Source organism: Poecilia reticulata, chromosome 3 (assembly GCF_904066995.2).
Source record: "Poecilia reticulata chromosome 3, P_reticulata-male-v2, whole genome shotgun sequence".
Lineage (NCBI taxonomy): Eukaryota > Metazoa > Chordata > Actinopteri > Cyprinodontiformes > Poeciliidae > Poecilia > Poecilia reticulata.
This window is the reverse complement of record NC_088832.1, coordinates 24945489-24957779: the sequence shown is the minus strand read 5'-3', so window position 1 is coordinate 24957779 and position 12291 is coordinate 24945489. Positions and strand designations below refer to the sequence as shown.

General features: G+C 39.9%; 1 protein-coding gene across 2 annotated transcripts in view; it reads right to left on the bottom strand.

Annotated features, from left to right (window-relative positions):
* mdga1 (MAM domain containing glycosylphosphatidylinositol anchor 1) overlaps positions 1 to 6835 on the bottom strand; it is a 176014-nt gene extending 169179 nt beyond the window's left edge. For both annotated transcript variants that reach the window (XM_081605316.1, XM_081605317.1), the window contains exons 1-2: positions 5944 to 6835; positions 4904 to 4993 (exon numbers count right to left, since the gene is read on the bottom strand). In XM_081605316.1, coding sequence (XP_081461442.1) covers positions 4904 to 4970 — 67 coding nt within the window. In that variant the 5' untranslated portion in view covers positions 4971 to 4993; positions 5944 to 6835. The remainder of the gene's footprint in view (positions 1 to 4903; positions 4994 to 5943) is intronic.
* Positions 6836 to 12291: the final 5456 nt, after the last annotated feature.

Sequence of the window (12291 nt, the reverse complement as noted above, 5' to 3'; positions counted from 1 at the left end):
CCCTGATCCAGTCCTAAAAAAGATAGCATCCTGCAACTTTTAGATGACTTTTTTTTTCTCCATCAGACCTGAATCAGTTGGCTGAATTTCCTCATCATCATGTAATTGAGCTCTGTGGAGGGCAGAAACGAGGCATGCATTTGGTTCAAGTGTGGTGGAGAAGTAGCACATCCAGAAGTTGGAGGATGGTAACTCTCGGGAGCTGGATAAGGATACATAGTCAGCAATAATATTCAAGAAGGGTGATGTGGAACTAAGGGGCCCAAAGTGTGCCAAAGATATCCCCCACTTTATTGCATAACCAACAGCAGTCTAAACTATTATTATAAGGTTCAATTTCTGAAATAATTACACCATCTACAATGCAACACTCTAAATCACTTCTACTCTTTCCCCATTCTGATTCTTGTTTTGAACAAAAACATTTCTTTACCAAATCTAGATGGCTAAATGCAATAACTTTCTACCATGTGATTGGTTGATTCTCCATTTGTGTTAAGCAATTGAACAGCTAATAAAGGGGGGTGTATACGAACTGACGCAACAATAGAGTGTAATGAATCTCTGATAGGGATGAACTGGACTCAACTCTTTTCAACTTTTAACTCAGAATTGTAGCAACTTTCTCGTCACTCACTGCAGCGAATAAACCTCCTGGTTAGCATGAACGCAAATATACACAGCCACACATGGATGCACGGATAGAGTTGGTAAAAAAAATCAAAATAAAAACTGAATTAAAAATGTATCCCAAGCATTCAAATTTTCCTCGGGCGACAATCTTCAAAATAATATTAAATTAGTGTACAATTTAGGTACATTAAACTTTTTCAGTTTTTGCATCTCTTACAGTGTTTTGCTTTATGGCCAAGGGCAAGGCCTCTCCTCCTCTGCTACTGCTGCTACAGCCCTACTTAAAACTAAAAAAAAAAAAAAAAAAACCCTGTTAAGCAAAGTCATTGATTTAAGTTCATTAAATTTCCTGTTAACAAGCACATAATGAAGCATCGTATTGCAGGCTAATGCAGTCTGGATTCCATCTACAGCAGCAGCTAATGGCACTGTGTGACTTTGTCAAGCAATCAATAATTTGGTGTCTCTGTGAACTCTGCTGCCTCGCACAGTAAGATGTGACGCAGTGCCATGGAGATGGAAAGACACTTTTTTTTTTTTTCTGGTACACTCTGTCTGTGTTCAGTGGCTCTGTGAAGGATGAACATCATTCAAGATTGTCCTGACATTTTCCAAACCTCCCTTTCTGCTACAGCGTGTTGCAATTTGTTGCATGTGAATGCATGCCACATCAAACTTGAAATGCCCCCAGACTGCAGTGTATCCAGACTAAATTGAAAATCGCGTTATACGTATGCAGGGACGGATGTGGGGAGATGCATATAAAGAGCTTGTCCCAGAGAGAAAACAGCGAAAATACGGTAATAAACAAGACATTATAGATGATCCTATCAGCCTCAACAAAGCAGGATTTGAAGAAAAATATGGTATGCAGCTTTTTCTCCCACCCCCTCCTTGAAATAAAGCATCACACTTCCTTGGTACCTGTCCATTTGTGATCTGACAGACAGGTGTTACAAGCTTTCTGACAACCTATCAGAATTCAGAGAAGAGCAATCAATACCGAACTGCTGCAAGAAAAACAGTGACCGATCCATGAGTCCCTGCTGAGCCAGCAAACTGCTGCAAAGTGAAGAAAAGTGTGGCTGCCGCAGACAAACACGTCCCACTCAGGCTCTCGCACGGCAATGCACACACACACACACACACACGCACGCACAAACTTCGAGGTTTAGAGGCTTGGACACTTCCCACACTTTGATGCACGAACACCTGCATGCACAGATTCACACAAGCCCGGACTGACAACAACACATGCATCCAAACACACCCTGGAGAAGGCTACAGTAAATGAACCTCACAGGCGTCCAAACCGCCGACATCAATCAGGCACACTTCGCCGTTCGGTTCCCGACGGGCGCTGAGTCGCATCTGTCTGCTAAAGCAAGTGCTAAACAATTCCAAAGTGATGGAAAGCATTTTATGCATATGTGCGTGCAGCGTGCCAAACTCGTTGGCTCTCTTCCCCGTTCCTCCCAACTTGTGTTGTTTACCACATTTGTGCAAATTGTGAGACCGGCTGCTTTCTTCGAATGACTCCTCCTGGTCGTCAAGTTTTACCAACGCACAAGAAAGGTGCTGCGCAGGTATATGCACAGCTGAGCACCCCCACGTCCGGTCCCACGTGATCCACCTGGGAGATTGGTTCCTGTGAATGCTGGCCAGTACATTCTCACAAAGCCCCGGGGCTCCTCTTCCCTTGGCAGTGACTAAAGGGGCCCAGGTGCGCAGTACAGAATCATGCCCAACTACGTATATACTTTTCACAAAATATGCACAAAACAAAGGCACATATGAGTGGTTTAAACAATTTTAGAATTGTATGTTGTGTTAATGAGAAAAGGTGTTGGAGAGATAGCAGTTAGCTGTGGCTATAAGAAGCATAGAGTACTGAGCACTGCCAGTGTGCTGGCTGAAATAAGACTTTTATCTTGACTGTCTTCTGTTAGGACATATATCTTGTCATGAAATAACACAAACTGTCATGATTTGCAAACTAAAGGATCATCATCTTTTTTTTTAATTATCATGATAAGGAAAGTATGCTGGAGTTCTGCACAAAAACCTCTATAAAATACTACTAAATGTAGCTAACAGCATTATTATTATATTGTACATTTAAAGCAATATGTCACATTATGTAAGTATCAGTAGAACATTTTTAATTAAAACAATCACATCATGCCATGCATTTATTTTACATTTTTGCGAAAAAAATGTAAAACAACCATGGAAGTCCTAATCTAACTTAAGAAAACTGTTTACATTCATTGAGCTATACAGCTGGCAATTTAATAGTGAGAATTATGTTTAATTTTAAAAGTCAAACAAAGTAACATTTACTTAATAACCTTTTGATTAATGAAAATGGTTTTAATTTCCTCAGCTAAAATGACACTGATCCGGCCTTGTAAAAAATAAAACTGAAACGACTCTTAGCGATGATGTTGATCTAACCCGGATGTTTCCCATTACAACACGAGTACGTCAATAAAAAAGAAACTATGTACGTGATTTATTACAATTTTTAACTTATGTTTATGCAGCAAGTTTATTTTTCACACACCGCAGTGACCGATCCACGCTTTGATACACAAACACCTGCATGCACAGATTCACATGGACCGACAACACATTCATCCAAACACACTGCGGGGAAAGCTGCACAACAAAACCTGTGAACCCTCTTCAATCGAACGCGTGCTTCTACCGGAATTCATGACGGACAAATATTAGCAAACTGTGAATGAGCCTGAAGCCAACTTTAAACAATTTTACACAACAGAGAGGGGAAACAATGGGGACAAAAAGCACAAGATCAAACCGACGGGAAACAACTAATCAAACGGTTCGTACTGAGAGTAAGCTTCATCCAGGATCCCATATGTTCTTAACATATATTCTACAAAATGTGTGCTAAAAGGGTTATGCACAAGCAGGAACTGTTTGTCACTCCGTAAAAGCATACTGAGCTGTGTATTTCACATAAGTACAGCTCAATTTTTTATTTTTTTTTCCTAGCAAAGTTTGACATTTCCAGTGAAACTGAAAGACTTTTGAAGAATACATCCAGAGCTGTCTCGCTGCATTAACACTGACATTTCTGCTGTCGAGGACTACAAAACATCCAAGGCTGTAAAGGAGGATTCCCAAAAAAAAAAAAAAACATGCAACTCGTGCTACATTAAATAAACCACGAAGAGATCTGCGAACCGTCTGGGTTGTTTGCGCTTTACACCGATATTGATTAGTCAGCAGGACTGTGAAGTATCAGACTCGTGCAAACCTGATTACTTAGCAAGGACTTTTACACAGGCCTTACATGCTTCTGCAAATCAAAGACTGTCAGCGTCTCACACCGTGACGGCGGGATGCGGGATCGTGTGTGACAAGCGCACTCTGTGCAACTGTGACAAAACAGAGCTTGTTTCCAACGGCTGCCACATTTCTCCAAACGTCAAAAATCAACGTATCAAAGCAGACAGATGAGTTTTGTGTGTTCGCCTTGCCCAGAGGGACAGGAGGATGCATGTCTGGCCAGGCGCCTGTAAGCTCGGGAAACTGAGCCTCTGTAATACACAGTGAGGCTGCAGTCTTGAGAGGGCACAAATCTGAGGCCTTATCCTCAAAAGCGCAGAGTGACTGTCCTGTTTAACCTGACAAGAGACGAGCCGCATCCCAGAGAGCTTTGCCATGCTTATCCTCGCCTTCAAAACCTTCTCGGAGTGTGTGGGTGCGTGTGTGTATGTGTGTATGCGTGTGTATGAGCAGCTGATTTGCTAAGCATGGGAATTTTTGATGACAAAAATTTTCCAGACGGTTCGAGTTTGAAAATTTGTTTAGTGAAGCAAAAAAAAAAAAGTAACTCCATAACTCAGCAGCCACTTCTTAAAATGCATGATTTAGATTCTAAAAAAAAAAAAAACTGAACAGAACTGATTTCAGGCAATAGGAAGGTTAAATTATAGTTACACCATTAGATGTTCTGCAGCTTTTCTACCAAATAAATGTTCTCTTCAGGATAAGTGGCAGTCTGTCCACCTGGAGCTGTTCTGGCAGTAGCTTAAAGGCCGTTATTGTGAGCCTGTTAGGGTGTCATGCTGACATGTCAGCTATAAAGATTCTTAGGTGAGTTAAAAAAAAAAAAAAAAAAAAAAAAGAACTACTTCTCATCACTAACACAACGTGGCTAGGTCGGTCTGAACTTGCCAAGCATGGAAGGAGGCTGCAGTCTGGATAATGAGGAAATAAATTGCCATCGTCCTCTTACCGTAAACTCCTTGCCCCCAAACAAGAGGATGCGCACTGGAAAACAAGACAATCCAGAAAAGCTCCATATTCAGCTCAGCTCCGTCATAACCTGAGAGAGACAAGAATGTTGAGGTGAGAACAGGAGAAAATAAAAATAAAAATAAAGAGTTTCTTTCGCTGTTTACCCCCGCCATGTCCAGCTGTGTCTCTTTCAACCCCGTAAGCCGTGAAAAATAATGTTTCGGAGCAATTTACTGCGCGCTGCAACGCCTACATCGCCTCATTCAATTTAAAGGGCGGGTAATTCAATCACGACAGCGTGGATTATACAGGGCTTACAAGCGGCGCTGTGTGCTAGAGAATTGGAGATTGACGGGATTGTTGAGGTCTGATGTTTTGGCTTCTGCCTCCTGCTGAGGCAGGTGTAGTCGGGACAGGAGGATTACACCGCAGTGAGGAAGGACGGTGGGTGGATTAAAAACAACAAGTGAGGCAATACATCCACTTTTAACTCCAAAACATCCTAAAATAACAAATTGCCGTTTTCAGATTTAAGCAGGGTAGTTTTTATCTTCCTTTCATTTTTATTTGTATTTTTTAAGTCTAACGTGGACCGATGTAGATGCTGCATGGTTTTGGTTCGGAATCAGTGGGAAAACCGACGAAGAGGAATGAAAATGAGGAGTCGGGAGATAATGAAGCCTCTTGTGTGACTGACTCCTCTCTGACCTAACATGTTTTTAGAAGTGGACGGCTGTATTGGCAGGTTGCATTAGAAGAAGGCGAGCTGTGATTAAAGTTTCATTGTGACGCCTGGGGACTAAAGCAAAGCGAAGGTTGAAATAAAACAGCTTTAAAAATAAAAAATAAAAATCACACAAGTTGATTTTTAGCGCAAAACAGAATATTATGAGACAGATGGCGAACTTTGAGACCACATCGTGTAAGTAAATTGCTCTTTTTGTTGGTTTTTTTTATTTTATTTTTATTTTTTTAGGAAGCAAAGTACAAGTTCATTAAAAATTTAAGATGGATACAAATTCAACGCCTGGGTTCTACCTTGTATCTGAAGGCGCTGCGCACTCCTCCCGGCTCAGCAGCAAGAATTCCTCCGGTCTCAGCTCCTCTTCTCCTAAAACACCAGTTGAAAAGTTATATATCCTCTTCCACGGAGAGCGTGAAGAACAAAACTCCAGACGGAACACGGATGGTAGTGAAGTGGCGCGTTCCAAAGGAATTTCCACTTGAACTTGTTGTTGTTGTTTTAAGTGCGGCAGCGAAGCGCACAGCTGAAGTGATGATGGAGTCTCCTCCTCACAAATATAAAAAAAGTGGAGAAAAAAAAGAAAAGGACAAAAAAAAACTCCTAAACCTTGTAGAAAAAAAAAAGGAACCCAAGCAAGTCCCTTTAAAAATATAAATATACACCCCACACCTTGACTACTCTCCTTGAATTCACTGAGAAAGGCGTGGTTGAATTGCTGCCTCTCTCCCTCTTTGGCCGGTGACAGTAGAGTGGAGCCTCTCTAAGTGATGCGCTCTGAGAATGAGCTCCCCTCTCCGCTTGTTCAATCAGCACTGTGTCTGTGGAGTCCGGGGGATGCTGGCCAAGTGGAATGTGTGCAGACTGAGAACGACCGCCCCTGTCTGTGCGTGGAGGGAGTGAGAGAGAGGGAGAGAGAGAGGAGGACAGGCGCGGGGATGCGCTCAAGCTTCACAGCTCCACACTGAACAGGTTGTCAAAGAAGCATCACTGCTCAGTGCTCCCACTCCCAGTTTGTTTTCCGCTCTCACTTAGGTTTCCACAGGACGCCTTTGCCATGCCAAGGGGCGCGGCGGTCTTCCTCTTTTTCAGTCTATCCTTCTATTTGGTGCTCGCCAACAATCTGCGCCAATTGAAAAGCGCTCTGAAACTTCTTTACTTTGATGCAGGACTTCCAACAACCACCAACCCCACGTTTACGCAGACAAACAAACAAACAAACAAACAAAAAAACATGGCTGACCTAGTACGGATACATACACCGACTATCTCCCTCCTTCGTCCACCCGTTCAGTTCCTCCTGACGCCAAAGTTATTCGCGCGACTTCCACGTGGGGCCACAGGAGGGCGCGTTTGAGCCCACAGCCCCACTGTGATGTTGGCGCGCCTGACAGGCGCGTGCAAACAGTGTGCAGCTCTGTTTGTCCTCGAGGTGATGGGATCTGAAATGAGCTTGTGTTGAGAGCCCCTCTCTCCGACAGACCAGTTCAGTTCGTCACTGAAAAAGGTCCTCCAAGAAGAACTAGTGGATGCTTTAAAAGTGACTTTTACTCATCCAAAAGTAAAGTTAAGGCATATCTCATTTTCTGTAATTTAATAGATTAGCAAAAAAATAAAAAAAATAAAAATGAAGAAACACAAAAAATAATGAAAGTCTGACTTAAAGGATGTACATTTAAGAAGGCGATCTGGCTTGTAAACTCTTCAGACGTGACATTAATCCTTAATGAATTTAAACAGTCCATTGTCATATTAACCATCAACTGTTTCTAAAGTGTCAGGAGTATTATGCTTTTGTTATATACACGAGAGTCTGAAACTGAGATAACAGCAAATACATTAAGTACAAGTAGGTAAGTCAATGAATTTATTAACTTACATAGCCCTTGCGTAAAAAAAAAAAAAACTTCAAACAAGAGGAATACATAATACCCAATTGAAAATTATCAAAATGAAATCAAAGAACTCTTGTATAATTTTGTCTGAATAGTTGCTTATTCAGTGGCTTTTTAAGTAAGACAGTAGTGTCTATAGAAACTCGAGGAAGTTTTGAGACGGAGGAAGTTTCTTCCAAAGTCTTGGTTTTATGGGCTAGAATGAATCCCTGTGAACAGGCAGATCCATCAACGACCTTTGACCTGTTGATTTCAGGAGGAGGAATGTGGTTTCAGCAGATAGTTGTACTGAAGAGCTTGACCTTTTAAGGTCCTGAAAGTTAGAACTAAAAGTTACAAATTAAGGCCTCTGGGCTGTGCGTTTTGCACTTCCTGAACTCGGTCTAAATTGGAAAACACACCTGTGTTTTATTAAAAACATGAAGAAATGTGGCTCCTTACTGAAGACTGTTTTCACCAGCAATGTAGAAAATGGTGTGAGTCTTTTTGCAAACTTATTAAAATTAGACAACCAAGAAATCACATTTATGCAAATATTCCAGGTCATTGCTTAATACCTTTTTTTTTATTAACGTTTGGCAGCAAATACAGCCTCAAGTCTTTTTGAGTAAGATGCCACAAGCGTAGCACACCTATCCTAAGGCAGTACTTCTCAAGCTTCCATCAGGTAGAAGAGAGATATTCATCAGATTCAAGATATTTACAGTCTGAAGTCACTCCTTTGAGAGCTCCATCACGTGCGTTGGGTTATGACAACCGGATATTTAACACAATACAATTTAACATATTTTGGAATAAGGCTGCAACATAAAATATGGAACAATTGAGGCAGTGTAAATACATTCCAGATGAATTGTATTGCATGAATTGCTGATGAATATCTGTTGGCCAGGTAACTGTTGTGCTGCAGTTTGCTTCAGGTACTGATTTTGCAGTCTCAGGATATTGAGTTGACCATTTTTCTTGCATATTATTAAAGCATGTAGCTGCAAGCCAAATTAATCTCTCCTCAGACCTATGTACTTATCAGATCTTTGTGCAAAAGTTAACCAAAGAAAAGACTTCTTACCGTTTCATTTCACAACTTTATGTTCTAAAATAACCAAAAGTTGTTTTTGTAAGAGAAATCATTCTAATGTGTTTTTTTACATCTGGCATCTTACAAATAGTGTTAGCCACAGTGTGTGTGCTGCTCTGGGTGAATTGCGATGAAAGGTCCTGTTTTTCAGCATGAGTCATCCGTTCCTGTAACCACTTTTTATTTGGTTTCATGGACACCTGATTCGGCTGCCCTAATTTGTAAGTAGGACCGACTGCTTCCACCAACATGTATCCACTAACTGGAGATGACCGTTGCTCACTAGAAAGAATTTATTAAAAATATTCGTTCTTTATAGAAACGGCTCCCTTTTACTTTAAAATGTGTGAACTTAGAGCGATCAACCTTACAAATATTCACCTGTGCATTCTGCAGGAAATTCTTTGCACTTTGTATAACTTCTGTAGCGAACGGGCCATTCTGCAAAAACAAAGTAAGGAAAACATGAAAAACTGAAAACATTTTAAGTAAAAACTTAAATATGTTCAACTGCAACATATTATCCATGCAAAATCTTTAAAATATTAACTTGTTTTACTACATAAACTCAGTCTAAACTACAGATTTCAGAAAAAAGGATTGCTTTAGAAAGCAAATTGTAAAAATTGATCAATATTCATAAATATTGGATGAAAGGTTTTTTGATAGATTTGCAACCTTTTTGTTCATCTTTCTGTGTCAAGCTAATCAATAACATGTACAACTCAGTCATTTCTGGGCAACACAGTGCACCAAACATTTTGGGATTCATTGTGACGTTCCTAAACCGAGTAAAGACTCTGCGTCGTTACCCAGCACCCTCTATTCAAAAGGATTGTACACTCTGAGTAAACAAAATTATTGAATCTGGCTCAGAATTCTCATTTCTTCTTCTTTCCTTTCCTGATTTCATCTCTCGTGTTGGACTTGAGCCAGCAGTCTTGGCATGTCTTCCAGAGAGCACATCATAGCCGCTCAAAGCAGTCAATTTCAAAAAGACAACATGTTGTTGGAACAACCTTGGGTTAGAGCCACGCAGAGACGCAGCAAACTCATCCAGAATGAGGAAGTGATAATTACAAGGGTAGCAGTGAGCAAACAAAGAGGAAGAAGACCAACATATTACATCTGCCAATTTTTACGCAGTTTTTTTTTTTTACAATTTCATATGCATGAACAGCTTTTAGTGACTTGCTCGATGTCAACTATTTGTACCCGTTTATGCAGTTAGTCTCATAATCTATCCAAATAGGTTGAATTGATCAATTCTACAGCTTTTCACTGAGAAGCTGTAGAATTCCAGTTGGTTTTTCTGACTGGGAAGTTGGAATTTCCTAGTTCCGAGTACATCTGGAATGCAGCATAAGATCCTTTCTAAATACAAATTCAACTTCTCAAGAGCCTGCTCTTCAAGTGTAGATGTGTCACTAGGTACTGTACAGCAATTCAGCCTTCGGGTAAGGTAAGAGATACATCACATTAAAAAAATAAAAAGTGCAAAAGGAACCCAAGTATTTTTTTCTCTGAGAGATCACTCTGAATTCCAGAAACTCTATAAAAAGCAAATTATCACTCAGCTAAGGTAACCATTTCATTACTTTGGATGTTTTTCCATTCACTTTGCTGAAGTAAATGCAGAATTAAGTCTAATAGTTAACATCATGAAATGCCATGGGGCTATTCATGGACCCCAGTGAATGGACAAATGAATTTACTTTGCCAAGTCTGGACTGCTTGCAAAATTATGTTGTTTGGTTTGTGCTGCACTCTACCTTGTCAAAGGTAATGATTCTTTGACGACCTGTTGGTTACTTGATCATAATAGGGAAGATTATCAGATATTATATGTTGTTTCCATCTTACCTTCATTCTTTTGTCCAACACTCTGTGTCAAACCAGAGCAGAGGCCTTCCTATGCCTTATATGCAGAGGCTGATTTTGGGATGTTCCATTTCTAATGCAGTGCCTAGGGGTGTTTGTTGTTTTTAACACATTTTTTAAGAAGAGAACAAAATCAGGTGTATGCAACCAGACAATTTGATGACATCATGGTTGTGTTAATGCGTTTGGGTGTTGGTTAATATTATGCAAGTTGTTTATTATTTTTGTCTTTGTTATTGGGATTGAATACCAATGACTGCGGAGAAACATAATACATTTGTTATGTAGAGATTATAACTTAAAGCTTGTGCGGATTGTGCAGTTTGGGCTACAAGAGGCATGATATGCTACAGTTCTGTTGTCACTGTACAACTTTATGAATTTTGTTGAAAGTTCTGCTTTCACAATCTGAAGACTTTAAGAGTCATTTCTCCATAGATTCTTGGTTTTGTATACAAATGCATTATGTTTCTCTGCAATCATTATCCACACCAGGGTTAGGGTTAGGGGAGAGAAGTTATTGGAAGTTTAAGTTCAAATCTGATGTGGATGGTCCTCACTCTTACATTACATATCTCAGGATGGGTAACAGGATAAAATGTTATCCAGATCCCACAGAAGATCCCACTGAGAGACGGAGAACATAAACCCCAGCTACAAAAAATAAAGTCAGATCCTGAAATTCAAGTATGGACAAGTAAACATAATTACTAATCTTGTAAGTCACCATGGAACAATAGTAGGAGTTTTGGAGGGAAACAAAAAAATGAAGGTGGAACTTCTCACACAGCAGGCCAGTCATGAAACAAAACATATAACCATGAGACATAAAAAAGGAAAAACAAACTTGTTGACATGTATTATCTGCCAAAAACTATGATGCAATCTCAGGAGCTTGGTTTTTTTTTTTTCTCTCTCTGCTACTATTCTTTGTAATTGATGCTCCATCAGTGTAATTCAATCAGAGCTCAAAGTGCTGTATAGCAGCACCAAGCACTTCCCCACAATGAAACCGCTAAACGGACAGAAAAGATACACTTGAGACAGAAGATGATTTCATTGTGTTCGGTGCGCAGCGTGTGTGCGTAGGAGCCCATGCTGCAAAGAAATGTGGAAAAGAAAAGCAATAACGTTGTGTTAAACAAAGACGTGAAAGAAGCAATGGAAACTTAAAAACTCATCTCATCAGCGCATTTAGGAAGACGAGCAGCTGACATGAGGAGGAGCTGCCAGAGAAAGTAAAAAAAAAAAGAACTTCTGAAAAAGTGAATTTCAGCTGCTGTTCTGAATGCAGGCCTACATTGCTGTAAAAGATGACCACATAATCCATTTTCATAACATGGGCGTCGGTATGATGCACAGTTCTCTCATTTGTTGCATGAATAAGAAAGTTGATGTAAAGTTTTATGTTTTGGATAATGGTATCAAACGGTTTACATTTGTATTGAAATGACTTTATGACTTTGGATAAATTTAGGAGAAAACATAAGATCTACAGCACACCGTTGTTACTATTGGTTACATTGTGATTGAATACCCAAAACAGATATATGTAAAAAAAAAATATGTACAAATCAAGAACGTCAAAGTGAATAAGTGTAGGTTTGGTATGTAAGGTAAAGCTCAAATGTTTCAGGTTCTCAGTTAGATGCCTGTAAAAGGTCTGGGGGAGAAACAAAAACACTAAGTGATGCTGAAAAAAAAAACAGAAATTAAGTTCAGCTTCCACGGTCATGTCAGTGTACTTAAAGTAATTTAGTTTCACCTCTGAAAAGGTTATTTTAGCACCT